We start from the raw sequence: 25,064 nt of genomic DNA on the forward strand, positions 1-25,064 counted from the left end.
TTTAAGACAACAGAAATTCAGTTCAAGATGGTGAGACAAGTTGAGCTGATAACAGGACAACACCGCTTTAAAACAGAGCGTTTTCTCTAAGAATAGAAGGCAAGGTACTTTTACGTATTTTCATCTTTATTTAATGAGCACTTTATTATTCTCTAAAGATTTTCATTCATTTTATCTAGTAAAACCATTCAGTCCTGTAAATAGGACTCAAGTCTGGGCAGGCTGCGCATCTCGAAATAAAATCCAGGAAATGGTGGATTTTATGCATCAGTATTTCAGTAGGCATCAGTAGTTTTTTCTAGACTGTTTTACATACATAAATAGAGCACATCAAAGTACTGTTTCTTTCTACACATCTATATTTGGACTCCAACTGCCATTTGTGCAAACCATTCTCATTTTGGAAGAAAGAGGCTTTCTTCAATTGCAGAATTCCATCAAATACCCATTTACCTGCAATTCTGAGGTGTAGAGGGGATTACACAAAATGCAAAGCTTTCTCATAGCTATTACATTAAATTCTATTCCAACTACAAGATTCGATAATATTACCAAAATGATGTTTATGTTTTGGAAGAGGCTTTGATTGCAAGATGTCCACTCTTCCAGACTTCTCAGCTTTCTGGAATGAAACAAACAGCTCACTGAAGCATTAAAAACGTATTTACACTTGGTTTGCTTTAGTCGAACCGAGATGAATAAGAGTCATAACGGTAGTGTAACCATGAAGCAGGTCATCCTTTATGTCATTACATTCTCTTAATACGAAATTCCCAGTAACTATTCGATCACATCCTATTTCCCCATGTCCAAAAAAGCCAAAGAGGGGAACGTTTGGAAAAAACTTCCTAAAGGCATCTGCTTCCATGTTCCTTTTGGTTTTATAATGCCGATATCCTCTGCCAACACATGCAAACATGAAGCCAATGGTGTTACGCTCAGGGATGTTTGCTGCTTTGAGACGCTGCATGGCGGCTTCTGCTGTCCTCTCATCAGCTACATCCTGGTCTAACAAAACAGTGGCACTCTGGATCTGGGGACCGCTGAAAGCCAGCCCCACCACACCGCAGGCGTCGCCCGGCTGGGCGTTGTTACTGAAAGGCAACAGGCACCGAGTGAGCGAACAATCCAGAGACCACTTCCAATCCGAATAAACTTCTGCTGTGGCAGAAACAGATTTCAAAGCAGACCAACATCCTACTAATTCTGAGAGCCATCCATAGTTAAAAAACAAAGCAAAGCCTTAAAATTTTAGGAACCTTTTTTGGTCGGCCAGGACACATTGGTTTTAGTACTTACCTACTTATGCTCTATTAGCAATACTTTAATACATGGCCAGCTTTCTTATCTGGAGTGATGGTGCAGCTGGCATGCATCAGATGCAAGAACAATGTTGGTATTACTATGGAGCCCAGACCTACGCTGGCATGAGAGGAGCCCGCAGCAACGTCTGCACTGCACATCCCGGCTCCAGTGAGGATGCACCAGCACCTGCGAGTCAGACAGCACCAAGGGCTCTCCCTGCGCAGCAGAGCAGCTGGAGCAACTGGAGCCGGAACCTGCCCTGCAGGGACCCGGGCGGCGGGAAGGGGTTTAACCTAGAGGAGATCTAGCCCCGTCCTGCAAGTGCCACGGTCCTGCAAGTGCCACGTCCTTCAGCAGCAGCAGCAGCGTATTAGGGGTGCTCCTGGGCACAGTCCTGTTTGCGTGTTCAGCTACTGCTGAACTAAAACGAGGCTGATAAAGAAACAAAATGTTCACAGAAATGGTCTCTGTCACAACGAGTGATAATTTATCTGCAAGCCAGACAGAAAACACAGACTACAAGAAACACACACAGGGTATCTGAAGCTGGAAATCTCCTTCGCAGTGGGTTTCTCCTAGCTGGGTTTCCAGAATCTAATTTGTAACACAGTCATACAAAGCTGCCAGCTTTTCTGGCTAGATCACAGGGTAGCAGTTGGACTTTATTCTCTTAAAAAAAATTATCACTTTACTAACTGTTAACGGGCACTTCTAATGTGACATAACTAAGAGGCTATGGCTTCTACAGCGTTTCTGCCGTTTTAAGTCTTCTTTACAATTTACCTTGAAAAAGATACCTACTTCTCCGAGGTCAGTGATGTAAAGCTCTCCACTTGTCCCCCAGCCAGGATGATACTTTTCTCATTCAAAGGATTGACTATTTGATGAAGAAATCGAGTTGCTCCAGACTTCCAGGAGTTGTAGCCAAACAGAAGAACCACCCGGAGATCTGGGTTATTCTTCAGACCTACAAAGAAGAACACAAACACCAATCCTCTTATTTTTAGATCCTGACCCCTGAAGTCCAGCCATCCTAGTCTCTCCCCAAATAATGCATCACACCTGTAGTCATGGCTTTCCATTGCTGCAATTGGGAAAACAAGACACAAGTTGCCCAGGCGTTGAGGAGCTGGGCTGCATTCCCCACGGAAGTCAGAATTTCTGAAAAGAACCTAGCAGGGAAAAGACGACTGCATCTGCTTCCTCCAGCTTTTAACTTCTTTAACAGAGCATTTGAGTTTTACCACAGCCTCTGAAGGCACAGGTCTTCAGTTTTACTTGGCAGCTTTAATCGTCCTTTTACAGGTAAGAACTGAGCGTATAGGTTATTCAACAAGAACCACAACACAGTAAATAGCTTTACCTGAAAATTAAATACATTACATACATCAGCCAGTTGCTTATCCCGAGGCAGAAACTCCCAGGTTCCTAAAAGACTCAAGAAACCCTCATTATGTTACTCTCCATAAACGATCTACCCTGCTGAGGACGCAACGTGAGGAACATAAGCTCTCTTTATTGAAATACGCTGTCTTCTGTTCTACCTTTCCTTGCTGCAACACCTGACTTGGGATCTAAATGCAAAGTTACTTTGGAGAAGAAGGGAAGCAGCTCCTCCCCGCTCGTTTCTAAACGGTAGTGATGGGAATCATTCCCAATGGCACAAACTCATTCATCGTTATTTTAAACCAATTAGAGGTTGCTCAATACCCAACGGCTCCCTCTGAACAGCTCCACTTGGAACCTAACTGAAGTAATCTGAGATCAATAGTCAGGATAACTTAATCTTAGTACTCCAGAGAATGGGAAGAACAGAGATGAATCATTACCAGCTGCAGCCCTAGAGAGTCCCAGCGCGCTCTGTAAATGGAGTTAGCGCAGAAGCCGTTGCTTCCACACTGGCGCCTAAAAGAGCAACACAACACTTCACAAAAGCCCAAATAAAAGGGAGAACAAGGACATACCTGCTTCAGCAAATTTACTTTCATCAAAGACCCTGTTCTTCAAGTCTTTCGAAAAATGGAAGGTATGAATTTTCACCCCATCGATTTTGGGAAACAACAGAGCAAACCCAGCTTCGCCCTCTTCGATTTCTTGAGGTTGATTGCTGCTTGAACCCATAGGGGTAACTACAAAGATACCAAACCAGACATCTTGTATTCAGTGATTCTAATGCTTTTGTCTACATGGTAACGCAGATTAAAAGAGGCAGAACAGCTTAGATGATGTGAAATGTAATAGTTCATTTCCATAACAACGTATCTAGTTGACAACTGGTGTGATTTTTTTGTTGATGTTTTGGTAAGATGAAGCATGTAGGAGTCCTGCTGGCTACAGATCACGCTGCAGTCCTGTTGGACAAGGACACAGGGATATATTTGGACGTTTCCCCCCAGCCACACCAAATATATACAGTTGGAAAACAAGCACTGTACAATACAGCTGTCTCAAGCCTTCCTGCCAGCTTCTGCGGGTATGCAAACATGCTCAGATTTTTAAGGACCACAAGTGAAACGGGGAAAGGTGTTATACAAGCATGTGATGACGATATAAAGCAAACTGACACAAATATTGGGAGTGTATTATCGAATTACGCTAGTGACAACAATCCAATACCCTACTTATGCTGTGGGAAGAGAATTTAAGGTGAGAAACTAGGAAGAAAGTTTCTAATGATAAAAAAGTAAAGCGCTAGAAAAAGACTGCCAAGGGAGGCTGTGAATCTTCCATAGTTATCGCGTATGCCTCCTGCTAGACCATAACAAACAGGCACGTACCGAGGATGTCCCCTGCCATTAGTCACAATGTGACTCTGAAAAATATAGATGAATCCAACAAACTTCCAATAATTACATTCAGGTGCCATGAAAAACTGCAATAAGCTGCCTCCTCGATGAAGTCAACCCTTCTAACTATAACTGCATCACATGAAATAAGAATTTAAGCTCTACGTGACTTAGCAGCGACACTGTGAACTCCTTAAAATTTAAGCTAGCGCCGAACAAGGTGGGAGAACACGGTAATTGCTGTGAGAACTCTCCCGTCAGTCTGCAGGACTACGCTTTCAAAAACGTACGAAACTGTGATAAACAGGGACCGGAAGAGACGTGCGATACACCGGGCACCTTGAAGCTGATCTCTCACAAAATCACACCGTTTTCTCCTACCTACAATCCCTGGGGTGACCAGTCCAAGAACCTGACATCGCTTTGGCAACAATTTTTCGAGGGCAATTGCTGTTTCTTTACTGTTTCTTTTCCTGGCTGTTAAAAAAAGAAAAAAAAAAAAGTAGAGAGAAGTAAAAATGAGTTGTTCTGAGCAGTACGGGAACAACCCTTGCAGTCCCGTTCTGTTTAGCCAATGCTGCCCATCGGTGGCTGCCCCGTTAACGGCGTGGCAGATCTGTACTCATCGGTAAGAGCCCAGGACAACCGGCAGGCAAACGGAATCGATACCCGGAATCGATACCCTCCAGAGGACGGGAAGGAACTCGGCTGGGTAAAATGACTTACACCTACGAGCCGTTTTATACCCCAAATGTAAAACTGTGCCCTCGCTTTTTTTGCAAAAGATTTTCTCTCCCTTGAAACCCAAATCCAGGGAGCTCCCCTTCAGCCGACTCCTCCGCGCGCTGCGAGCCCGTCCCGCGCGCTTCTCGAAGCGGGAGCGAGTCAGCCCCAGCTTTACCTTTCTTCTGCTCGTGGCAGTCCTCGTGCCCGCTGAAGGTCTCCGCGTCTGCTATGTACAGCACGGTCTGCGGCAGCACGTGCACCTTCTGCAAAAAGGCGGGAGAAGCAGCAGGACGGTGCTACCGAGCGGCTGCCGCCGGGCCCGGCCCGCAGCGGGGCGGGAGGAGCCCCCGAGGAAACCCGCCCCCGCCCCCCCCCCCCCCCCCCCCGCCAGGGGCTCCCCTCGGGCCGAGGCCGCCGGGGCGCCAGGCCCCCGCGCGCACCCACCTCCAGCTCGCGGGCCAGCGCGCGCACCAGCGCGTGGCTCTCGGCGGGGCCCGGCTCCAGCGCCGACACCCAGGCGACGCGCTGCCGCGCCCGCAGGATCCGCCGGGCGCACTCCCTCCACAGCCGGCACACGCTGCAACACACCGCGGCCACAGCGCGTCGGCGGGGCCGCCCCGGCAGCGCAGCGCCCCGCGCCCCGGCCCCGCCGCCGCCTCGGGACCGCCGCCAGCCGCCACGGCGGCGCCCGCCCCCGCCGCCCCGCCCCGCCCCTTACCAGGCGGCGCGCAGCAGCGCCTTGGTGGGCAGGAAGCCGAGGACGCGCTCCACCACCTCGGCCAGGTTGCCGAGGACGAAGGCGCCTTTGGCGGCGGCCTCCATGGCAGCGGCACCGCCGCCACCGCCGAGCCGCCCCCTGCCGCGGCGACGGCGCGCTGCGTCACCCGCGCGCCGACGCTGCCGGGGCGGAGTTCCGGTCACGGGGGGGAGGGGGGGGCGCGGACAGCGAGGGCAGCCGCACTTGCGTCGCCTGGCGGCGGGGAGGACCCGCCCTGCCACCACCTCCCCCGCACTCCCCTCCCCCCGCCCGCGGCCCGGGCCCCAGCACGGAGACAGCGCGCTTCTTAAAATGGTTTTTATTCATAAACTTGATGCAAGTTTACAAATTACTGTACATTGCCAAGTAACTCTGCAATGAGAAATGGAACCCGAACCAAAGCATGCGCCGAAGGGGCGGGGGGCGCCCGCGCCGCGCTCCGGCTGCCGGGGGTTATACAAATACCGGTACGACCACGCAAGCAGAAAGGCTGGGAAGTCACCCACCGCACACTGGAAACAATACGCTACTGGAAGTAGTGCCAAACCTCTCCCATCGTCTCTTTCGAGCTAAAAACTGGATCTAGAAGCAAACGCACAAGGACCCGTGGGCGCCTGGTAGAGAAAAGAGCACACAGTTGAGAGTCAACTAAAAAACCGTAACGAAAACATGCTTCTGCGCTTCTAAAAAGTGCTTAATCCATGGAACACACCCTTAGCTCAGCCCCAGAGGGGTGCAAAGGCCTAGTGACGAGTACTACAACCAAAATAGAATCGATTTAGGTAAGGCAATGAAATATGGCGTAATTACACAGACCCAGATTCGTTTCCTAATAAAGAACGAACAGTTCCCATTAGTCTCTCAATAACAAAACCACCGTCATGACATGGCAACATTTCTTAAACCTCTGAATCAGATGGCGAGTTTTTGTACTTTATTGTAGCTTTTATAAAAAAATTTTTCATTCAAGGACTTTCATCTCGATTTGTGCCAATCACTTTATAAGTTCATTAGTTTACAAATGATTGCAACAACCCGTTAATAAAATGGAACGCCTAAAAAGGCTTTTAGTACTTTAAATAGCTTCAAGCTTCATACTGCGGCTCTTCTTGTTAAGGAGGTTGAGCCAACAAGTAACAGCCCAGCAAGTTCTGACACCCCAGTGGAAGTGACTAGTTACAAGGTTTTATTGGCACAGCCTTGCTCTGCTTTAAAAAAAAAAAAAAAAAAAAAGGAAAACAAAAAAAAACCAAACCAAAAAATTAACATAATCTAAACAAAGAGCATCTTTTCCAAGAAACAGTTCGTATTCTCATACAGCCATGAAAAATGTTTAATGACTTAACATACATGTGTTTGTCCTATATCATTAATTTGGAAATACTACAAATGCTGTCATTTTAGACCAGAAAAACTACTGTGATTTGCAAGACCTGACATTTCCTAAAACAGTATTAAACAAGGTATTAAACTTCTTGGCTTTAAATGAAACGATACAACGCAAGTCTCTGCAGTCTGCATTTTGCAAAAGGTAAGAAATACACAAAAGTGTGTGAACAACTCACTCCTATTGAATGATCTTTAGTAACTCGGTAGCCTGCTGTAAGGAGCTTACGCTTCCAAATAAAAAACAGGGAGAAGGGAGGGCGTGGCCCAAATGCTTAATCCATAAGAACAAATACGGTCAAGGCCCAAACTGCTCAGTCCAGATACCTAAGAAGAGCGGAATGGTAAGGCTGTAACTTATACTTTGCGTGTCAGTTGACAGATTATCCACTAACTTATCTAATAGCTAAAGTCTTCAGTACGGCTGTTATAGGGGCTCTCGTAGCTTGAGTCTGTGTGTTGGAAAACATAAAAAAGAGCTTGTTTTGTTGACATTGGTCCAGGGATAAAACAGTCCTCGATGTTAGCCATCTTCTTTCGGAGGAGTGTACCAGCCTATGGAGAACAGAGAAACGCGTTAGGTACCGACACTGCCACGTCAAGACGATCTTACCATCTTACGCTGAATCCGTGGGAGATGGAAGCCTAACCTGGCTCCTCTTAAAGCAGGCCAGCTCAGTGAGACCTGGTGCCCTAAACACCAGTGGTCTGCAGTGGGAGATAAAGCATGTGGCACGTTCCAGGTCAGACCCAGTATTTGGGACTGAAAATTAAATACTTCCAAGTCTGGGGCTTTTTGTGGCAGCAGCTGTCCTGAGTTGGACAACCTGGACATCAACAGAGGAAGCTGTTACATTGCTGTAACAAAACCAAATGGAATATATGTAAAACCCCTCAAGTCTTCAAGCCACTTAAAGCACTGACATACAAACATGACTACACTGGGATACTTGGATATAAATCCCATCTTGCATACTGAAGAGTTCGGCACGCACCAGCAGTTGAACGGTTTATCCTACTTCTGCAAATCTTGCTGTAGGAATGGGCTCAGAAATGTCAGTTGAATAACTTGCCTCCTCAAAGGATTTGGCATGTTTAGCAGTTGAATCATACCTGATTAAGTGTGCATAGTTGTTTTTTTTCCTAGCCATCTCCAGATCTCCAATCTGAATTCTCCCAGTCACTATCGTAAAAAAAATCCTCTAAATTTTTGTATAGTGAGTACAGGGCCTATTTACATTGTCCCAGAGAACAGGTAGCAGCTATCAGTTAAAGACACCTTTCGCAGCAGCAATAAATGCTGTGAATGCTTTGTGTACAGCTCCTGACGCAGCAGTAATCACTGTAGCCAAGGCTAGCATATAGCTAGAAGTAAACAGACAGCCATGCTGGCTTTTGTAGCAAACTAAAAAAGCAAAAGACTCAGTTAATGGCAAGATCAAAATATCATAAAATTGGAAAGCATTTTAAAGTTGTAACCTTTGACCTTCCTCCCAAGAGTAGAGAAGGCATTATGTTCAATGTTAGAGGTAGGGAAACTGAGGTGCTCACTACAGTCACACTGAAATACCCTCTCATGTTCACAGCAGCATGAATTCCCAGAGGAGACCGTGTCCAACACGGACCAAAGGACATCACAGAAGTGCTAACTGGGACTAACTCCCTCATCGTGAGACCAGGGTACCAAAATTCTGCTGACTACTTTTACATAACATGTGAGCCACTGAAACCTTTTAAAGCCTCAGGTCATTTGTTGCCTTCTCATCCTGGCACAGTGCATGCAATTATACCTGAAGCACCTGAATACTTGTTTTATTCAAGCTGAGAGACCGTTAACTGACTTTAAATAGGGTAAAAAAAGTGTCTCCCATCTCCCTTGCACAGTTTTCCAGCCAGCGCACTTCACTTGGACTTTTTGTATTTTTTTAGTCTCTGGTCTTTCTCTCCACTTTATCTCTTCCTTCATGATTACTACTACTGAGGCCTTGCCACATTGAAACAAAGCCTTTCAGGGAACGAGGCAAACTTCCAGCAGGTACTTTACTAGCAAATACCACGCTTTAAAAGCTACCGTAACAATAAAGTTACTAGATCAACTGGCTGAAAATGAACTACCTTTCGAAAGACAGTAGCAACACATGGAACATTGCTATATTCGTGTAAGCTGGAAAAGTTGCAGTGATTGTTAGTCAAGTCACTTCAAGCACTACTGTCTTCCTTGTGCAAGATGAGAAAAAGGAAAACACCTTTTATGGTCTTCCCAAGCCAACATAAGACATTGGCACTTCAAGTTTTCCTGCAGCCAAATACCAATTCCCAGGTTGCTGTGCAGACAAGAACAAAGTCGCGAGACTATACATACCATTTTTCTCGTGTATTTGTACTAGTGACTTATAGGACTGCTGTGCTCTTGCTAGATTATATTGATTCTGAAAGGAGAAAAAGCTAACATAAAAAACCTGCATTTAGACACGTGGAACTTAAAAACAGCTTTATGAAGAAACTCTACTCTTTAAAGTACAAGATTTTCAAGACAAATACCCTTATTTTCTCATTTCTCCTCCATCACAATAACACTAATTTGTCTACCCCTGCTGCTGGAAAGGCCCCTTTATCGGGGGGTTCAGAACCCGAGGTAAGTCAGAAGCGTGTGCAACTGGAAGGGCAGGCTTCAGGCAATTCCCGCCATAACTCTGTCTTGCTCAGCTGTCCAGTTACGGGGTAAGACAGAATTGTGGTCATAACCCTTTACATCTTAACTAGTTCGCTATCCTTAAATCAGTACTTAAAAACTGGCATCCAAGTGACAATTTCATTGACTTGAATATTTAAGCATCCTTTGAAAACGGCATTTAGTACTTCAAAGTCCTTTAAGTTATGGTGCACACTTAAACTGAATTACAATTTCGATTAATGCTGAATGGCTAGCTCAGAAGTATTTGCGTGGTATTATTTTTTCACCCTCTCATGAAACTTTTCAGGTATCAAGTCCAGCAAAAGGAGAACTTCTTAACATCAGTGTATGCGATCCTGGCAGTCAGGCTGTCATCTACAGCCCTTCTCAGAGCCCGAATTTCCAAATCCTCCCAGTTCCCAATTCAGAATCGTCCCTCCCGCCCCCCCTCACCAATGCAGGGATAGTACAAGTCCAACTACTTACACACCCTGTGCATCCCAAGGTTTTATCCTCCTCATACATTCATCACTTCTTAACAAACTTTAGTTAACTGCCAATAAAATACTTCTACATGGACAAGACATCAAGATAAATCAAAACATAAATATATTTGCAATGACAATTCTGTCATTAAGTATCTTCTATGCAAGTGAGCAAAGAAATGGAAGCCTAGCAGTCACTTGCGTAATTGATATGCACAGGCCATTTACCTTATTGGCTCCGAAGTGTACTCTGGCTTTTCCTTTGACTAAAGTGGCATTGATCTGCATGATGACCGATTCTATTGAATAGGCACTGCTCCAGCCCTGGAGGAGGAAGGAAATATTTCTATATAACATGTACTTGCTTCTTGTGCTCACCTTGCAAATCTACTTTGAAACGTGTGCTTTAGGATTTTTTTTTTTCCCTTGCACTCCAGTTTTAGTTCTAACTACTTGTTTTCAGTTAACTTTTGTTTTCCAGAGAAAATCTGGAAAGTGATATACAGGATTAGTACTAAGAACCTGTAGGAAAAATGAAAAGGCTGAATTCTCACATTTCCGAAGTACAGCAAAACAGAAACAAGAAGAGCTCCATTATTACACCACTTACACATTTTTGGCAACGTCACAACAGAAATTACAACTCCTTGTTGTAAGAAGCAGAAAAGACTGCTATCTAATGAAGCCAACAAGTGAGCTATGACAATTTTGCTCCCATGAAAATTACTGCTTCTCTCTGGCATTGCTTTGCCTTCCAGGGTTCACAAAAGTTTCTACAGGAGCCTGCAAATCAGTTACTTCATTCATTTACTTATTTTAAAGAGAAAACCAATCACTCTGTCTACTCAAGAGTCATCTATGCCTAGAATCTTCTGCATTCCTCACTTCTCCAGAGCTGACTTTGTGCAGTAGCAGAGGCTTCTGGAAAAGAAAACAATGTGTCTTGCTCCTCAGAACTCACTCTTTACACTGGCTTCCTCCCAGAAATTCTGAGAATTCAAAGTTGATGTGCTCTCACTTCTTGTCTCTTCCTCAGACCTCTTGTAAGCCATCCAAGGCAGAAAAGAGGATCTTACACAAGATCAGCAAGGCAAATCTTACGGAACTGGGGTTTATTCCAGTATGTTCCCTTTGGAGTGTGTAATTTATTCCACACAGGGATTCTTCAACTCAGGGGAAACATCTACTTTCATTATTTTAAAACATGCATTGTTATTATCCAGATAATAGAGTGTGTTCACCTGTTTAGTAAGAAGTTCCATGCATAATGCACCTCCACCTAGGACATACCTAGAAACAAACATGAAAGAAAATATATTTGACATCAGCAGTTAGTAAAAAGATTTAACTGTTCACAGCACTTTAAGCTCCTGCATGCTAGCTTGTTAAATTTTTTATTCACATAAAGCTGAAATGCCCTTTAACCAATAATATATTGTAACTAGTAAGCCATATTATGCAAAGATGATTAGCATTGCGAGACCCCCCACCCCCCAAAAATTTTTCCTTTGCTAACTACACTTAGTTAAAATCGGTGACTGAGATACTCTGCACAACTGCTTACACAACTGTACACAGACTATGAAAAAAGCAATGTGGCTTTTTATGGCTACACTATGTATATGTAGAACTGATGTGCAGTTATAAAAAAAACACCAAAAACACCCCAAAAACCTCAAAATTTCAATTCTGTAAAGAAATTTAACACAATTCCAAACAATGTAGGTGCACCTGTAAATCAAATTTGTAGAAAAATGAGATAGAGCAGATCTTCGCTTGCTCTTTTTCTATAAACCACTTTCTAATTTCAGTAACACTTCATTATGCATTGTGCTGACCGGGACTCAGCAGTCAGCACGCCTGGTCATCACAAAACCTGGACTGAGGGAGCAGAATTTACCACTCCAAAAATGAGGTCCCCCTGTGACCAAGATGTTCAAACAACGTAGAGCTGCATGACACTCATAGGGAAACAATCACTGAAATCCAGACCTTCTGGGCCATTCTTTCTTTCATTCTACAAAGAAGTCCAAGTACCCCAAAACCAGAATCCAAATGAGTTTTCTGGTGTCTGCCACTGCTTGTTTACTTTTTTGGTACCAGCAACCCTCACGAACACTGTTTAACTGCACTAACCATTTCTTGAATGCAAAAAAGACCCACAGCAATTAAAATCAAATCAGAATCAGCACCAACTATCACAGACTGCATTTTCAAACACACAGGTATAATTTCCTGTCAGCAGGAGATGCATAAAAGCCTTGGAAGGTGAATTTAATCTTCTCTCCATGGATATATACAAGTTTCCAAATCCGCAGACAGCAATTCAAACATGTTTCAGATGACTTTTGGAGCATGGTGTCAATTAAATTTAGTACCTTTGGATCAGCATTTGAGGAGATTTCAGACAAAAGCTTTATGGCAGCGTTCCCAGCAAAAGAGAGTCAGTTAAGATTGTACAGCAAGTTTAAGGCAACACAGGGATCAAGACCCTATCAAAGCACTAACTCAAAACACCCTACTATTCTGAACAACAGGAGAAGTAACAGAGATGTTAACCATGCACAAAGAGGCCAATTCTTAAACATTATGTCAGGCACAAAGTCTTTCAAAACTAGACACAAACTAAGCAATTCAAAGAGGAATTGCATCTGGCAGGAATATGCGCCCCGCTCTTTGGCTCCTATTAGTTCATGAAGCTTAAGAAGCAAGTCTCCCTATCACGCTTTGAGCTCTTCACCAAACTCAAGGTCTACAGCAGCTCATGAATATACATTTAGGGGAAATTTCTTGTGGTCTACATACATGGTAGTCTCAAAATGTTCCCTGCAAACCCAGTCAACCAATCTCAAGTTGTAACATTTTCTCCACAAAGTAAAATGTCTGTAAAGCAACTCAAACCTACCCTCCTGTGAGCACAGGAGATACCACTCGCACAAAGGGAGGATCAAAAGGGAAGTTATCCTGGAAAGCATAACAAAAAACAGGTTAAGAACTATATTGTGACAGTGTTTTCCTAACCAGGAAGAATTTCAATAGCCTTATTTGGCAAATTTGATTTAAAGCAGTAACATTTTTCAGTTCTGTAAAAGTCATGTCTCCACAATACTGGCTAAAAAGCAATCTTTGGGAAGCTTTAGTGCCACACTTAAAGTTGCACTTTTTGATTTATGCTACACCTCCATCTTTACCCAAGTAACAGCTGAGGGTCATTTCGGTCACTTTCTACAGTAAGCAAACTTAACCCCAGCATTTCTTCCCAGAGACACATACCTTAAAAGAGAAGTTGAGTAAAATGTATTCTACCCCTTCTTTTTCTTTTAAGACCTGAAGATCACTATGCAGTGGGCTATCAGGATCAACTCTATAAAAGAAGCAGAGGGGAGATCCTGGGTGAAGTTAATATTTTCACTACCTGTAAACAGTAATTACCCTTAAAGAGCTCTTTTATGTATTTGTAGATTACAAACTGTAATTTGAAGTGAACTGTAGAAAACTCTTGCTCCCTTTACAAAGTAAACACTTTGTCATGAGATCAGCACTACATTCTGAACACTATCAAGTGTTACTTGAGTATAGTTAGCACAAAATAACCCACTTATTTGAAAATAGCAATTTTAATTCTCTTCCGTTCACTGGAAATGTTTGTCCTAACAGGAGAGGGGAAAAAAAAAACAACCAAACAAAAGATTTTAACAGGAAGACTGTAGCGATATAGTTTTCAGTACACAGTTAGTGAATCCTTTATAGAATATGTGGTCACAGTTCTGTATCAGCTGTTGAAAGTAATCTGCATCAGCAGAAGTACTAAAGCCAGCAGCTGCAGCTCAGCAGAATTTCAACAATTGTTTGTTGCAAAATGCTGGTGGTGAGCAGCCTAGACATTAATTCAGACACTACTGGGTTAATCCCACCCAGGTTCTGACACCCCAGCAGCTTTTAAAAGAGACTAGTCAAAAAATGCCTGCAGCAAGCCAAATGCAGGTGTTAGACAAAATGATGGGCTATTAAATCCAATCTTTGCTACAGGTGAAGCCCCAAACTTATTAGATCTCATTTCAGAATTACTTGGGTAGTTTGTCCCCATCCTACCAACAGGAAGCCGTTTCAGAAGAAAATCGCCCAATGCTTAGAAACCTATCATTTCCAGCCTAGCTTGTGCTAGGCCAGTTCAGAGTTACTTGTTCTAGTAACAATACTGTTCCTTAGGCAAATGGGCTCTTGTCTCTCTGACATTTACCCCCTCAATTAGTCTGCACACAGTTCATTTGGTTTCAGACACTTTTTGCTGGGATAAACACACACAATACTTCTTATCTTCTCTTAGTCATTCTGGAAGCCATTTCCTGCACGTACTCCATTTTTTCTTTCTTGAAGGCAGAAAATCAGACCTGTTCACAGTACTTGAAAAGAGGTTTCAAATCACTGCACAATGCTATGAGCACTCTGTTACAGAAGCACTTGATAGACAAGGCCTCCTGTAATATGGCACAGATTTTTCTGACATAAGTCATTCCTGCCATTTTCAGCTTCAAAACGTTCACATGCCTATGATTACACTAAGAAGGAAACAAAACCATATTTCAGCAGCTGGTGACAGAGTCGTACAAGTCTTACCACTAGGACAAGGCAACAATTCCTACGGGCAGGTCAACTATTGTGCTGAAACAGCTTATGTCCTTATACTTCTTCACCATGACATATCTGAACTGATGGAAGTTCTTTCATCTCTTGCCATCTTTTGCAGCCACTCAGCCTAGTTTGGATAGGCTTTTCCTTCCTACAGGTCATCTTGTAGGATGATGGCAGATGATCCCATTACCAGGCATAATTTCAATATAATACCTCTAGAATTAAAGTTATTGGACTATGGACACAACAAGATAAATTATCATCTAGTACACACAGTAAAAAGCAGTATGTAAGAGAAGACAAGTTATCATAGAATCATAGAATACCAGGTTGGAAGGGACCTCAAGGATCATCTGGTCCAACCTTTCTAGCACAATCTAGATGAGATGGCCCAGCACCATGTCCAGCTCAGTCATAAACGTGTTCAGTGTAGTGGAGTCAACCACTTCTCTGGGGAGATTATTCCAATGATTGACTGTTCTCATTGTGAAAAATTTCCCTCTCGTGTCCAATCGGAATCTCCCTGGGAGTAACTTGTACCCGTTACCCCTTGTCCTCACCATGGGACTCCTTGTAAAAAGGGAGTCTCCATCTTCTTTGTAGCTCCCCTTTAAGTACTGGTACATGGTGATGTACCTTTAAGCCTCCTTTTCTCAAGGCTGAACAAGCCCAGCTCCCTCAGCCTATCCTCATACGGCAGGCTTCCCAGACCCTTGGTCATCTTGGTGGCCCTTCTCTGGACCCCCTCCAGCCTGTCCACATCTTTTTTGTGTAACAGGGACCAGAACTGTACACAGTATTCCAGGTGTGGCCTGACAAGCACCGAGTAGAGTGGGATAATGACTTCTTTATCTCTGCTGGTGATGCCCTTTTTGATGCAACCCAGCATCCTATTGGCCTTCTTGGCTACAGCAGCCCACTGTTCACTCATGTTGAGCTTCCTGTCCACCAGGACCCCCAGGTCCCTCTCCACAGAGCTGCTCTCCAGCCAGGTGGATCCCAGTCTGAGCTGCACTCCTGGATTATGCTTTCCCAGGTGCAAGACCTTACACTTGTCTTTGTTAAACTTCATAGGTTTCTTGTTAGCCCACTCTTCCAGCCTATCCAGATGTTCCTGCAGGCTGGCTCTCCCTTCCAGAGTGTCTACTTCCCCACTCAATTTGGTGTCATCTGTGAACTTCATCAGGCTACACTTGATCCCATTATCCAGATCACTTATGAAGATATTGAATAGCGTTGGGCCCAATATCGATCCCTGGGGGACCCAAGTTATATAAGTCATAATTGTGTCATACCTAGAAGTTTCAGTCCTATGTGTCTGCTCAACTGTGGAAATAAAGAACTAATGACACTGAGACAGTTCTGTTCCTTCTGACATCTTGAATGAAACTGGAAGTTGCATTTTCTTGAAATTAAAAAGAAACAAACAAAACCAAACTAAAACCATCCGGGCAAAAACCTAGACAAAAAATTTCATCATTTAAGGTTTCATATTTTGGAGTAGTTTTGGAAAGAGACTTGAACAGTAATGAAAGTCACAGTAATACACACTGTGTTGGCTGTGCAAAGAGGGTTTGGTTTTTTTGCCAGCTCAATTACTACAGTTCAATCTCTGTATGCATTTCTGTATACCAGAATTGTAGCCACCACACACTATTTTATATGCTCTGGCTAGAGATTCTTGTTTATCAAAAGTAGGAATCTCTGCAGCAATAATAAAACGGATTCTTCAGAACTTGCAGGAAAAAAACAAACAAAAAAAAACCCCAAAAAACCAACTTTAACTTACTTTAGAAGCTTAACGTGCCATTCATACAAGCTGTCATTTACCAGTTCCACTGAATATATCCCTGTAGAAATATTAGATGGAATTAATTATGCACTAGAAGTTTAACACAGTAAAATTTAGCAAAAACATTCTTTGCTTTTAAGTACAAATACTGTCAGTAGATGTCAGCAATAGATAAGATACTGAGATACTGATACTGAGACACATCCTTCCTCCAACAGCAGAAGCACTTCTGAGCAACTACAAGGAAAAAAGTTCTCTCCCTCCTACAAAAAAAAATTCCACATGAATCAAAGTGTTCTTCTGACATCTAACCATTTCCCCCCTCCCAGTTCCCCTTCAAACTTTCCACAGCTACAACTCCAGCTTGCTTAGTACTCAGTATGTTTTATACCCAGTACATGACCAACACGCTTTTAAAACACTTAACACACAGTCTGAGTATGCAGCATTGTAGTTCACAGGTTCTCATTGGTATTGGCAGACCAGGACAGGACACTGGACAGTGTATGAAGCAGAAACCCAAAAAAAGAAGATACTGCATTGGATGAAGCACATTCCCAACAGCTGACCAAAGAAGTCAGAAAGATGCATCAAAAAAATAGCTGTCTCTGGAAGGCAGCTGGTGATTTTCAGCAGTCCATTTGTTTTAAGCATGTTAAACAATAGTTATACATTTCACTCAAAGGGAAGGATGAAAGGTTATCTGCCATTTTCTTGTATATTCAAGCTTCCTCTCTGCAGAAGTTCAGAAGCAGCCCAGGAAAAAAAGCAATAAACCTTTAACCATCAGACAAGATTTACAAAACGGTATCAGTGATGTTCAAAAGTCTAATCCCTTCCACCACAGGCTATTCATGCATAAACACTAAGCAACTAGGATTAAACTTGTTACCTGGGCTAATATTTAATGGCATATCTGTTGCTGATATAATTATTTGGAAGACATATGCAAATCAAGAATCTGCCTAGGATTTCTGAAGGCCATACAACCAATAGACTGCAGCCAGCACATCCTCTCCAAGGAATTACAGTATTCATTTCCGAGTTTTATTATTCTAGAAAACATTATCTTCCAGTTGAAACTTTTAAGCATTACTACTTGGAGTACAGATGACATTTCAAGCTGTCATGACACCTTTGTTTCTAAAGCATTCCAACACTCAGTAAAAAAGGTAAAGAAACCATGCTTGTTCCTCCTTACCACAGTGCCCCAAATAAGTGGGTACTGCAGCCAAGATCATGCTTTCAAATTTTTCTAAGTCTAGGACGACAAAGTAGGTCTGAAAACTTACTCACTGTGCTCTCAATGTCCCTTTTAATCAGCAGGTCATTCAGAGGTGCCACATTTTTCTGTTCGAGGATGAACAGAAGGAGCTATTAAGGCCTTTTTCCAATTTCCCAGATCCAACGACACTATTTTCTGAATTGCACTTAGTATAAGTGGAAGCCACAAAGTACAAGAATTTCAATTTGTACTGTTCTGATTTAACAACAAAAGAGTTGACATTCAGAACTCTGCTCGTTGTCAACTCCCATTAATGATTAATCTATTGCACCATTGTATCCAGAATATTTTCTTCCACGTACATCCAAAAGGGAGTGAAGACTAGAAGAAGCAGCCTCTCAGTATTATGGCTTTGGCACCTAGCATGAATATAAAATACTTGTTACAGACAACAGAACAAGTTACAGTAAAGATTCTGACAATATCCTAAATAATGGAAGATCACAAGAGAACTTCCATCAGCTTGTTTATTCACTAAGGCTCTAGCTCTATTCCTGCGCTCCTTCCACCACACTAAAGGTCCTGCTCTCACCCAGAATTCATGTTCCAGTCCCTCAGCTCCATGGGTTACCAAGGTCCACATGCTTTGCTAGCTTCCCCAAAGGAATAACTTTTGCTGGTCTTAAGAGCTGTACTGTACCTAAACCAGAAGTTGTAAAAGGGTTCTTCAGAGAGATGCACGCAGTTCGGGACTGACAAGAATGCGCCTTAACAGAACAGGAAGCTACTTAATCAACCTTTCAAGCACCCAGATTTTGAGCTGAATAGTATTGTATGTCCTCACAAACACCAGCAGCATCAGGGTTGCTCACTGTCATGATACAGAAGCTTCTTAACAACGCTATCCAAAGTTGAGGGGGGGGGTTGTTTGGGGTTTTTTAATAGTCAAGAGGTGTTATTTGGAACCAGCTCATATGTATTTTTCTTAATTTAGGCAGTAAGAGGAAAAAAAGTTACTGTCAAGAAGAATTTATCTGAATAGTACCAGTTTCCGAGAGGTTCTTAAGGTAGGGAAGGGCATCAAGATAGGTTCCCCTCACTTAAACACAGGATTTTTTTGGTTTTATTCCTCTAAGAGGCCATCCATAGAGATGGTGAAGTAAAAGCAAGCACACAGAACCATGAAGCAAGCAAAAAATTTAAGAGATTAAAAGGCAGGAAGAAAAACATCCCCTTCCAAAGTAGAGGTAATGTCTTACTTATAGAAACTTTACTACAACTAGAAGTAAATCCCATACAGTCTTTGGATAAAAGCAGTGAGTCAAAGTAACTATGAACACCCACAGCTGCTAAAGATATGAACAGAAAAGATTTCATTTAATATCCCCAAATACTTTGTTCCTCCCCCTCCCTCCCTACCCCCCAAATTATCTCCAACTTCATATTTGAAAATGAGATCATCTTAGTTTGGAGGACTTGTGACTCCTATTATCAAAACAGGTTAATGAACTGTCTAATTTATAGCAGAGTATCTTAATTTGCTGCAATATTTTTTGCTTCTGTTAGCACATAAGAAAATAGTTTTCTGTTTGTTTTTAAGGGTAGTTCTTCATCTAGATTTTCCAGGTAGATAAGCAACCTTCCTGTTGACAGCAAGCTTGTAGTCATCTTTTGCTTGAACTCCAACTGCAGTATTTCAATCACTAAAGGAACTTCAGTTCTAAAATAGATGCTACCTGGAATATACATCCATAGTTGAGGTCCTGACAGTGTTTTTAAATGCTACTGTTTTTATAAAACAGTTTAACAGAAAAGGAAAAATTTAAAGAACTATTATCACAAGTATTATTCACTTCAGAAGACCCAATGTTGTCCTATTGCCAATCCTGAAAACATGTAACCTCACATACACTAAATAGGTTCTTATGCAACTGAAAAGCAGCCTTAGATTTTCTGGCTTACATTACAAAAATTGAAAACAGTGTTAAATTACCTTGCACCAGTAACCAGAACCTTTAAGTTTCACAATGGTTCCCTTTGTGTCTTAATAGTAAGAAATTAAATTAAGGGAAAAATGGACCATGAAGCAAGTACTCAGAACAAAGATCACATTAAAAAAAAAAGTCAGTTATCTACCATGCCCCTGCTCACATGGTGACAATTATCTAACAACAAAAGACAGAACTAGGCTATAAAAGCAGGAGTTCTGTGCAAGAAAGAGGAACTGATACTTAAATTCACTCAAGTCCTAAGACTAAATGAAGACATAAGGAATTAATCTAGGTAAGTTTTTTAACAAACAGCATTATTTACTGGCAAAATTTAATAAATGTATCAGTAGGACAGTGTTTCAAAGCAGGATTGCCATCAGCTTTATAGTGTCACCCTCCACCTGACACTTTACTTCATTAACGTGTTTTAGAGATCAGCACGAGGCATCCAGTTGCAGTCTTTTTACATATTCCCGAGTCATAAGCTAATACTAAGTTACTATACTCACCCTTTAGTATTTCAACTTTCTTTACAGTTTAGCAAGATTTACTTTTCCTCATCATTTAGAGTATGCTTTCCTACATCAGGAGTTCAGTCTTTTGCAACTAGTTAAGACGTGTTATTAATCTAAAGCCAAGAAATGGCATTATTAAGCAACCCAAATCCTCACCTCAAACTACACCAATTATAGGGGCTCCTGATTGTGCCTCCAGCAGTACCTCTATAGTCAAGCAGATTTGTTATACCCAATCTTTGTTCTAACCACAAAAACAAACCCTGAAGATCATGGCTAGGCAGTAAAGCATCCCTCATGCCTTAACACAGATCTATTTCTAGGCTCTTCCTTTGACCCACTAATCCATTCTTTACCAGATAGATGGTGATTAGGGCATACTGGCAAGCACTCAGTTGCAATAAAGCCTAAAAGAAGTAGGGTACACTAGATCAACACTAGGTTACCTAATCAACTTTATACTTCAGACATTTTACCACTGTCCACAGTACTTGAGCACATAAAGCTATTTACCTAAAAGGTAAATATGGCAAATCAGAACAGGAGCCTATTGTCTCTTCAACTCTGTCCTTTTACACACAAAATGCCATAGCCACCAAGTAAGATTTAAGCCCACTAAAAATAAACTAGGGGAGAAGTTCAGAAAAGTAAAAGATAGAGGCTTAAAGTTTAGACTGCCTTTCTAATCGGTCATTCCTCCTATTCCCATCCTGGCCTGCACCAGGTTCTCATACCTGGCTGCAGTGGTGAAGTTGTCTACTTGTCTGACCTACAGGAAATCAACTTGCCTGAAATCTATGTAATTTCTACTTGTACTGTAACGCTCAGACAATTCAGTATGTGATTCCTTTGCTGAGCTAGTTTAGATACAGCCCCTATATGGAGCAAATAGAACAGCCAACCACCTACCTACCTAAAGCTAATAAGTGTTTGTTATTCAAACAAATTTAAAAGACAAGCTTGTTTTCTGTTGCCATTTGTATCCTTATTCCAAGGAATACACAGAGCTCAGGATCAGATTAACACCATCACAAAATAATAAAAGTAACAGCAGTGTAATTAAGGTTAAATCCTGTATAATAACAAAACCTTCTGCTGTTGAACACAAATCTGTGAGCAGTACTACCCACTGTTAGTGGTCAAAGCTTTTGCCCTATATACCTGGAGAGCTGAATTTCAGGTAGTTCTGAAAACTCAAGAAGTCCCACAGGAGTAATCTTGAGTTGTTCTTTGCAGTCATCCACCCCAAGAGCATTCTCATAGTTACACCAATCCTGTTAACTCTCATATGAAGCTTTGCATAACAAAAAGGAAGAACGTTTTAGAGGATACGTATCCCGACTTCCTTTTTCTCCACAAATATACTACTTTATATAATGAGATCATATATAATGTATGTATGTATTTTTATTTCTCTCTATATACGTGCACACATACATTAACATACACACACATATATACATACATATGACAACAAAACACAGAGGGATTAGCAGGAAGTATTTGCCAAGAGAATTCTTTTAAAATGTATTTTAAGAAGGGAAATCTGAAGTATTTTACCTGTTTTATAACTCTGTGATCTATATATATCCCTGAGTTCTTTCATAAGTCGATCTGAAGCCTGAACTGACCCAGAGACTGCACCCTGAAACAAACAAAAGACGCCAAATAAGTGAAAAGTAATATTTACATCAAACAGCTTTATTTCCATTACAAAGTTACACTAACTAGAAGGTATTGAGAATATATTAATTTCTGTATTAGGATTAGGTTTTTGAAAAGTTACATATTCTAGTGAGCAAAGACTACTCAAAAGAAACAAGACACTCCCTCTAAAGGCAGCACATTAATATATACTACTACATGGTATAGGTGATACAAACTTTTAATCAAGGTACAACAGACATTTTTCTGTAAAGGAGTTTAATCTCTCTGGCATTTTGATTTCCAAGACGGATCCACAGTACATTTCTAATAGGAAAATATTTCCTTTTACCTTCTGCTCTTATGCACCGGAAGGAAGAGTAAGACTAGTGTTTTGCTGTTTTATCAGAAGTATATTTTTACTTGATTATGAAAAAAGGGACAGGAGTTGGGAAGTATCCACTATAGAACACCAGCTTCTGGATAAAGTAAGACCAACCAATATATTTAGAAAACGCAGAACAAAAGCAACACTATTATTTGCAATAGAGTGAAAAAAATCAATACCTAGAGAGGAAGACTAAGGTAAGTAAACCGTAAAATACCAAATATTTTGTTGTGATTTGTCATAGTTCTTGTGGTTTATGCAACCAGGGCAGAAATCTCTTCTGTTGTTTTAGAGCTCAATCCTGTATTACTTAGCATCTCAAAGTGATAGAAAACTTAGCGTACAATTTCTGAACCTGATATTTCAACCTGAGATACAGTGCTAAAGGAAAAAAAAAAAAGGGAAAAAAAAAGACCTTTAAGTGACATATATGACTGGCTCTAGAAACCACCAGTTACTGACAAACTAATGAACACACCAGTTATCAAGTAACTGTTGTCTACTTATATCAACAACTGCTGCACTGGATGTATTCTGCACACATCCCCAATGCTGACAGTTCTGTGACCTTGATATTAACTTTTGCCTCAATTTTCTGAGCTTTTAAGTGAGCACAGAACTTCTTCCTCTTACGAAATTAAAGCGCTTATTTAGAATAACACGATCACCAAAAGTACCTAGATTACTCTCTCCAATTCAATGCTAAAGCTAGCAGGAAATATTTTGATACTAAGTCTTAGATGTTACATGATTACCCTGTTTATATATTCCACCCAAAATACCATTTTACATTCAAGATTTCTGGAAAACAGAGAGATAAAAATTAGCATTACAAGATTTAAGATATGGAAAAGGAATGAGGACTCCAAATGAGGTAAGGTAGGTATCACCCCAAAGCCCAACCCTGTGAAGCTTTGGCTTTCACCGGCAGTCAAGTTTCCCAAAGGTAGATTATTTCATGAGACCCACGCAGTTCTCTGCTGCTGCTTGGACTTCCGTCACTCCCACTGAAGTACAGGCTAATACATGTGGCTCATAAGTGTGCTTTTGGGTGCGGGGGGGGAAGGAAAAAACCCCACCACCAAAGACAAAACAAGCCCCCACCTCGAATAAAGTTCAGGCTCCTATATGAAGTACCAAATGATTACTTTATGGGTCTGTTTTTCTGCTCCATCTAAAAATTTGAAGAGATTTGTTTCTTCAGTTTCCTTTCAGACACTATGAACATCTACAAAACAGATCCTTTTTGGACAGAAGTGTCAGAGAAGTATTTCTGGAGGAATTTGAAGCAGCTATGACCATTGTGTAATACCTGAAATGTCATCCCTGTTTGCCCGAAGTCAACAGTGATATTATGTATTCTACAAGGTCTTAATTGCAGCATCAAATTATTTCTTAATAAGGATTAAATATCAGTAATAGTTACTTGATGCTAAAGCCTCCACATACTCCTTCATCTTCTCTGTTCAGCAGCATAATATAATATGCTTAGCTTCACACTATAATCTGTAGACTATTCTTTTAGGCTATTCATTTTCATATTCCACTGGATTTAATTGTGCAGATTACTGAAATTTCACTAGTTTTTCTTAACGGACCGGTATGAAGAATGAACTTTGTAATTAAATATGCAAATAAAAGGCAACTCCTTTCATCCGATTAAACAAAAGCTACATAAAGACAGGGCTCTAGACAAGTCATTTCCCAGTTTACTGAAGCCCCTATCTATAGAGCAGTATCAAAGAAGGGATTTCTCTTCCTTTAATAGCAAGCAAATGAAGTTTTATGGAAAAAAAACCCTGGTTGTTTATATACGTTATTTGCAGATTATTACTATTTATACCCACTATTTGCAGATTAGCTGAAAAAGGAAGCATTACACTTAACAAGTTAACACAATGTTAACCACCATTCTCTGTAAAATTGCTGTGCTTTTTCAGACCTCTACTGTGAGAGTTAAGGTTGAGACTCATGAATGTGTTGAGTCTGGAAGAAAGAAACTTCATAGAGAAGTGTCGAGATTTTGGCTTTCTTCTGTGCAGAGCTGTGCAATATCCTTGCCTCATCTGCTGTACTGTTACTGAAAGAAGGAATTTTCTTACGCTTTTCACAGAATATCAACCTCTAAGCACAGGCAATTTAAAAACAACTTAGGTTCTCAAAGACATCCTGTGGAAAACTCGTTTCCTCATTGCATCTTTAATTCCATCAAATTAAGCTACGGAATTTCTGTATATAATGTTGGAAGCTCACCTTTGCATAGGAAAATTTAAGTATCTTTTGTACTGCAGTAATTTAAAAAACAAAACTTAACACACCCACATACTCCTGAGTGCCATTACAACTGCTGACAAACTGAATTGGTATTTAAAAAAAAAAATAAAAGGTTCATTTTAGTGTGTGTAAGCTAGTCTCAGTAGACTTTGGCTACAACAGTGTTTTTCACCCTTTTTTCCTAGGAGGTTCTAGTTGGGCTGCCCACTCCTTATATAGCAGTATTAAATATAGTTAGACTTGCTACTTTAAAGAATCAATAGACTGCAAACCAGTAATCTATGATCAAGAGAAACAGGCTAACAAGCTTAACCTAAGAAGTTTAGCACAGGAGCTTACTCTACACGCTTTGAACTACCCTCGCAGGAAGTTGAAGTGTGCAGAGATTAACTGTTATACCTGATGGTAACCTTAATGCCAAACACCACTGCTTTGCAACACAAAGTCTTCATTCTGGTGTCACTTTTGTTTTCTATAACTACAG

The 25,064-nt window shown here is 41.5% G+C and overlaps 2 protein-coding genes across 6 annotated transcripts in view; both read right to left on the bottom strand.

The window, feature by feature from the left end:
* Positions 1–105: 105 nt before the first annotated feature.
* Positions 106–5,733, bottom strand: FBXO22 (F-box protein 22). The gene is made up of 7 exons (XM_087745356.1): positions 5,536–5,733; positions 5,262–5,394; positions 4,993–5,080; positions 4,473–4,568; positions 3,270–3,434; positions 2,107–2,272; positions 106–1,094 (listed from the first exon to the last, which is right to left on the bottom strand). Exons 1-7 carry the CDS (start codon positions 5,637–5,639, stop codon positions 665–667), a joined length of 1,182 nt encoding a protein of 393 aa, XP_087601482.1. The 5' UTR covers positions 5,640–5,733; the 3' UTR covers positions 106–664.
* Positions 5,734–6,486: 753 nt separating this feature from the next.
* The window catches only part of UBE2Q2 (ubiquitin conjugating enzyme E2 Q2), a 52,734-nt gene continuing 34,156 nt past the window's right edge, over positions 6,487–25,064 (bottom strand). For 3 of the 5 annotated variants that reach the window (XM_087745355.1, XM_087745354.1, XM_087745350.1), the window contains 7 exons: positions 21,835–21,919; positions 16,541–16,601; positions 13,393–13,483; positions 13,025–13,083; positions 11,361–11,409; positions 10,348–10,443; positions 6,487–7,515 (listed from right to left, as the gene is read on the bottom strand). In XM_087745355.1, coding sequence (XP_087601481.1) covers positions 7,360–7,515; positions 10,348–10,443; positions 11,361–11,409; positions 13,025–13,083; positions 13,393–13,483; positions 16,541–16,601; positions 21,835–21,919 — 597 coding nt within the window. In that variant the 3' untranslated portion in view covers positions 6,487–7,359. Of the gene's footprint in view, positions 7,516–9,322; positions 9,390–10,347; positions 10,444–11,360; positions 11,410–13,024; positions 13,084–13,392; positions 13,484–16,540; positions 16,602–21,834; positions 21,920–25,064 lie in introns of all 5 variants that reach the window. The other 2 variants (XM_087745352.1, XM_087745353.1) reach the window with 2 other exon arrangements.

Source organism: Nipponia nippon, unplaced genomic scaffold (genome assembly GCF_047370975.1).
Source record: "Nipponia nippon isolate SJK-2023a ecotype South Korea unplaced genomic scaffold, ASM4737097v1 scaffold_9, whole genome shotgun sequence".
NCBI lineage: Eukaryota > Metazoa > Chordata > Aves > Pelecaniformes > Threskiornithidae > Nipponia > Nipponia nippon.

What these genes read in the sequence shown, in the direction of transcription:
- FBXO22 (XM_087745356.1), bottom strand. Translation starts at nt 5,639, where the DNA reads ATGGAGGCCGCCGCCAAAGGCGCCTTCGTCCTCGGCAACCTGGCCGAG. An exon ending in GGTCACCCCAGGGATTGTAG is followed by an intron (nt 3,435 to 4,472) that starts GTAGGAGAAAAC and finishes GTATCTTTGTAG; the next exon opens with TTACCCCTATGGGTTCAAGC. An exon ending in ACATCACTGACCTCGGAGAA is followed by an intron (nt 1,095 to 2,106) that starts GTAGGTATCTTT and finishes GTTGCCTTTCAG; the next exon opens with TAACAACGCCCAGCCGGGCG.